The sequence below is a fragment of the Oncorhynchus clarkii genome, chromosome 25, assembly GCF_045791955.1.
Source record: "Oncorhynchus clarkii lewisi isolate Uvic-CL-2024 chromosome 25, UVic_Ocla_1.0, whole genome shotgun sequence".
In the NCBI taxonomy this organism is placed as follows: Eukaryota; Metazoa; Chordata; class Actinopteri; order Salmoniformes; family Salmonidae; genus Oncorhynchus; species Oncorhynchus clarkii.
This window is the reverse complement of record NC_092171.1, coordinates 19,923,494-19,929,493: the sequence shown is the minus strand read 5'-3', so window position 1 is coordinate 19,929,493 and position 6,000 is coordinate 19,923,494. Positions and strand designations below refer to the sequence as shown.

The 6,000-nt window shown below is 39.7% G+C and overlaps 1 protein-coding gene across 1 annotated transcript in view; it reads left to right on the top strand.

Annotated features, from left to right (window-relative positions):
* The first annotated feature begins 871 nt into the window (after positions 1 to 871).
* Positions 872 to 6,000, top strand: part of LOC139383671 (choline/ethanolamine transporter flvcr2a-like) — a 43,643-nt gene continuing 38,514 nt past the window's right edge. Inside the window, exon 1 of the mRNA XM_071128205.1 lies at positions 872 to 1,844. Coding sequence (XP_070984306.1) covers positions 1,248 to 1,844 — 597 coding nt within the window. The 5' untranslated portion in view covers positions 872 to 1,247. The remainder of the gene's footprint in view (positions 1,845 to 6,000) is intronic.

Here is a 6,000-nt window from a genome sequence, read left to right as displayed (position 1 = left end):
ATATTATTTTTACATTGTTTGCAAACTGGTATGTGACACGTATTAATGACAAAATAACATGCCAAACAGGCAAGCCTGTTTTTGGAAAAAATGTGGGGCTCTGCCCCACCTACCCTGAATGACAAGTCACCACTGCTTATATCAATATCCTTAGCTTGCCCATTCACTAAATATACTGTTCATTAACTCTGACTGACAGCCAATAGCTTAAGGATGCTGACTACTAACGCTAGCTTATTTTCATTAGCCAACCCTTATGCTGAGGGAGACTAGCTTGTTAGCTACCACCAACCCTGCACAAAACTGTGGCTAACTCTGCTGCCTCTGCACCTCAACCTGCTCGTCTTTTTGCTTCTCCTTTGGAATACATTTTGAATATCCATAATTGCTCTGTGCTATGCTGCAGACTGACTGAGTGACAGACATTTTGCTGAGTGATGACATTGACATCTAACCGGTGCTGTAGGGGTGGGGGAATGGTCAAGGGACATGAGCGGTCCACTGGTAAAATTAGTTGGTAAAACGTTTTATTTTATACCGCATAGGACAGGTGATGTGTGTGTGGTTTTTTTTTTTACCACCAAAAGGTTCAGGGCTTGATCAAAAACATCTGGGCTGAAGCCCTTCAAGCCCAGGCCTAATGACGCCACTGTAATTGTGTACAATGTTTGTTTATTAATTCATTGTCACATTTAGCAAGAAACATGTTTGTAAGAAGCAATATGGGTCATTAAATGCTAATTATAATTTGTTCTGTCAGTCACGTCGTGTGCGGAAGTTTTCCTTGTCATTGGTTCAACTTCCATCAGGGTGGAGATAGAGTTTGGACATCACGTGGTGTTATAATAAGCCGATTGGAATTTTTCTCGGAGCAAAAGCCCTATCACCGACCTATTCGTGACATTCTTATGTTAAGAGAAACATAGGCTGTATGTATGATTCCCCATTTCAAGTTTTGGAACTTTGTATCATTATATAATAAGAGATGATATTTAACATTAGCCTACATTATACCCTGGTTTACTATTTGGCTTGCAGTTGTCTGCTTTTTAATAGCTAGTTAGAAGATATTGCTCACCGAGCATTTTGAAGTTAGTTGCACATTTAAAAAGTTTAGATGTGTTGCGCGTTAGCCTACACTGCGTGCTCATTTTGAATAATACATAGACCTAGGTGTTTAAGTTGCAGTTTCTGTAGACTAAACTAACAGTGCGCGCAGGTACCCAAGGGTACCCAAAAACGTCATTATGGGCGACAATCCTGACTTTGATAACAAAGCAATTAAAGAGGAGAAAAATGGTCTGGATCTGAGGAAAACGAACCCTTCCAAATCCGTGGACATGGAGGAACAAATTGAATGTACGAGCATCTCGAATGAGAACCAGGACAATAGGCCTTCAACTACCACGCGTTTATACAAAAGGAGATGGGTGATGGTGTTCCTTTTCAGCTGTTACTCCCTGTGCAACGCATTTCAATGGATCCAATACGGAATAATCAACAATATTTTTATGAAATTTTACAATGTGGACTCTTTTACCATTGACTGGATGTCAATGGTCTATATGTTGACCTATATTCCTTTTATATGGCCTGTCTCCTGGCTTTTGGACAAAAAGGGACTGCGGCTCATAGCACTGATGGCCACCGCAATTAATTGCCTTGGGACATGGATCAAGGTGGCCAGCGTCAGGTCAAACTTATTTTGGGTGACGATGCTCGGACAGTTTGCCAGTTCCCTATCCCAGGTCTTCATCCTTGGGATGCCCTCCCGCCTGGCATCGGTTTGGTTTGGTTCCGAAGAGGTGTCCACCGCCTGTTCCATCGGCGTTTTTGGGAATCAGGTGAGTTTATCCCACCTCAAGCAAAGGTACCCTATTAAGTTAAAAAGAGTTGCGATTGATTTAGTTTCTAATTCGCCTAACATATTGATTGACTGATCAAAATAAAGAGTGCACATACATGTGGTGTTTTGAAAAAGGTCGGTCTTAGAGGAGAAGTAACTTATTATTTGACATCTTAGATGATGAATGAATAATGAATAAGAACATCTCAATGTCTTAAACTGGACAGTTCATTGGCTCAGACGACATATAGGCCTACAGTATGGCATGTATGACCAATGGCCATCAAGAGAGGGTCCTTACTTTTTGTGGTATTTTAGATGTAAAAGTTGTTTAGACAAATTATCATACATTGAAAGTGGTTAACATGTTATGATTTAGCCCAGAGCAATCCATATTCATTCACACATGGATCTAGGCTACTGTCATTCTGCAATGGATGCTTTGTTGAGCATTGAAAGCATCTTGAGCATGCATCCTCTTTTAATAAAGTTCTGACACTTTGAACACAATCTGGAACTGAAAGTATCTACAACCTCTCTTAGGGCGAGATTTGTCTTATTTCCTCCCTCAAAACACCCAATTAATCAAATTATAGATTGGGTAGTTGACTTCTAAATGCAATATGTAATATGTATAATTACACTACTGCAATATGCCTGTATTCAGTATCCAACTACGTTGAAGTCAAACCTTAAACTGGAGGCCATTTGGGACTTACAATGCTGAGGCAAATGATGAAAGTCAAATCAATTTATTGGGGATTATGAAAGAATGTTCATAATACCTTTTGAGCTGCATATTATTCTCCGTTAGAGGTTAATATTGCTGGTCCTGTGGACTCACTAATCCAGGCGCATAGTGAGTTACATGCATAGTGACAAGCATGTCCTAAAAACTGATCTGAGATGATTTTCATAGGCAGCTTCACATCCACTGCTCCAATAAAGTAGCTTTCCAACCAACCGCAGGCATTTTGTTCTTTGTGAGCCTCTTTGCTGGATTATCTCTTTTCAGAGCTCACTTTTGTATGGATTTAAAATATATCTGATTTAGCCTACTTGTATGACTAAAGTAGCCCTGTGGTTAAGTGTTTGAGTTGATAACAATGATATACTAAACATGCTGTTTGAGCTTAGTTACCAGTATAGCTTTGTGCTCAAATAATAATATTAAATATTTATTTTTTGAGGTGTGTGTGTGTGTGTGTGTGTGTGTGTGTGTGTGTGTGTGTGTGTGTGTGTGTGTGTGTGTGTGTGTGTGTGTGTGTGTGTGTGTATAATGTGCTGAGTAGGGTGGGGAGTTTTTCTCCTGCAAGTTCAACTCTACATCTTTCCAACCCCATATCTTCCTACCTATCCAATCATCTCCTTGGGATGTAGCCCTTTCTGTATGGATGATCTCTTTGAATATGTTTACTTTTTAAAAACAATTCAGCTCTCAGGCTTAAAATGTTTCAGACAGACACTGACATAAAAGGTTATACTCTAATGCTAACCTGAAAATTGCAACATACAAATCTTGAAACTCCATGAGAAGACATCATGTCAAACCATTTCAACATTTTTGTGTGTACCTTTTTCTAAAATTGCAGCACATTTCAATATGTCATCACCATAACTGTCAAATACACAACATTGAGCATCTCTATAGCTGAATGATGGACAAACATTTTCAGAAGTATTTCTGTTATGTTTTCTAATACAACTCAATGGATCTTCCACGATTGGCTAGGTTTCTTGAGAATTCTGTCACTACAGCAATTTATGGAATTCAAAGAAAAACTCTGAAAAATATGAAAATATAAAGGTAAGTAAGGGGAAATGACATGGTACAATTCCACCATCTTCTGCCAGTACAGTGTATGCAGCTGTACAGTAGGCTATGCAGCTGTACAGTAGGCTATGCAGCTGTACAGTAGGCTACACTTAATCACACACTTAATGCATTAATGCAGCTACTTTTCTACAGGTATGTTAAATTGTCGCTCTTTTAAAAATCCTTTATGTATTTATAAGGAAATCCGCTAAAATATTTTATGAAACTAATAGACTAGCCTATTATTGATAAAACCCAAAATTAGACACTTCATACACTCCAGTGGGTGGTGAAGACATTCCAGGACATCACTGGCACCGTGCTCCTTCCCATCTATCTATTCGAAACGGTGCCCGAGGAAGGCCAGCAGCGTGATCAAGGACCCCACTCACTCCAGCCATGAGCTGTTCTCTCCCTCACTGTCGGGCAGACGACATCGGAGCATGAGGTCTGATACCAACAGGCTCGGAGACAGTTTCTATCTACAAGCCATCAGACTGCTGAACACCTGAACTGGATTGACCACCTGCACAGCCTCTCCGCAATTTAGCACACATGCACTCACTCAAGTGCACACCCACACAGATATGCACTCATCCATACACACATGCACGCACGCACACATGCACGCACACACACACACACACACTCACACATTCATGCTAAACACACATCACAACTGCTGCTAACAGACTCTTGTTGTATCTTTGGCTATGCCGGATTAAGTGAAAAGACATTCTATTCTATAAAATACTTTCTCCGTAATTAATATTACCTGATTGAGCTAATCATGTAAATGTAATTAACTAGAAAATCGGGGCACCACAAAATAATATTTATAGAGCTGTTATCTTCCGAATAATCTCTTAAAGACCAAGTAATATTTTACATCAATAGCAGTCAATATTAATCGTAACCTTATTTCAGTCTCATCTGAAAGTTGCAAATTCTTGGTTATCTTCACGAACCCTGGCTAACAAGTTGAATCAGCAATACAAAATTGGGTTTAATTATTTATTTACTAAATACCTAACTAATCACACTGAATTACATATACACAGAATGAATCATACCTTGATTACAAATTATGTCATAAAGGAAAATGTCCCTAGCGGACGGAACAGATATGACAGCTGGATACACAAAGGAAAGTGGGTTGGGTTTGAGTGAAAGAGCGGGAATACTGAAGAACAAAGTGTGAAGCTGTGATATCGTAAATACAGTATCTTGTGCATTCTAAATTACCGCCCATTTGGAAAAGGAAAATGCAATAAATATTTACTCTGAGCTGCGCTTCAATAGGTTGGTGGTAGATGGATGGCCGTGTTGCCCAACAGAGTCCTTTGTCCTTTGAAGAGTGTCTCTGGTGGGGAACGGGAAATGTTGTAGTGTCGTCTTTGGGTGGTAGACGGGATACTCTGTCTGTCCTTTCCTAGCCCACGTTTTTAGCTGATGTTGCTAACTCAACGGCTGGGATGTCTCACTTCTTTAGTGAATAAGAGTTCAAAGTTCATACCATTCACAACCAAAGCTCACGCTGAGGTTGGCTTAGTTGTGTAGTTGACATGTTAGTCCTTTTTAACGTATGAACCGTCGTCCTCACTTCCTCGGAACAGGAGGTTATATTGACGTCAAGGCTTAATATAGGAAGGGAGAGGAGGGCGTGTTTCATTGGTTATAACCAATGTCTCTTCACGTGGGCGGGCCACTGAGTCGGTCCTAATTCACTCAATTCTCACATTTTAGAAGCTAAAACCGCATTTCATCCCATCACAAATAATTACATATTCAAACATTTAAATTGCACAACAATTCCATGTGAATCTGATAACTATAATGTGTAGACTTTCCACTGTAGTGTTTAAGTCATCCTATCATTGATGAGAATGTCTCAGATGACAACCGAACTGACATCATATTCATTATGTACCAGCGCATATGTTCAACTGGTTGGGTTACCAAAATATGGTTAATTTCCCCTCGCCTTCTGATGTTCCCAGAATCTCTATGTTAACCAAGGGATTTTCAATAGACACATCAGTAGGGTAGAGAAAGGAAAAAGGGGGGGGGGGGGGGGGGGTATTTATGACTGTCATAAACCTACCCCCAGGCCAGCGTCATGACACTCTTATTATAATTGCTAAACACTGTACAATTGTAATACGCGCCCCCAACCCCCCTTCCAAAAACATGTGTAAATATTGGACTATAAATTGTGCCTTCCTGTGTTATACTTATGCAAAAAAATATATACACTACCGTTCAAAAGTTTGGGGACACTTCGAAATGTCCTTGTTTTTGAAAGATAAGCACATTTTTTTGTCCATTAAAATAACAT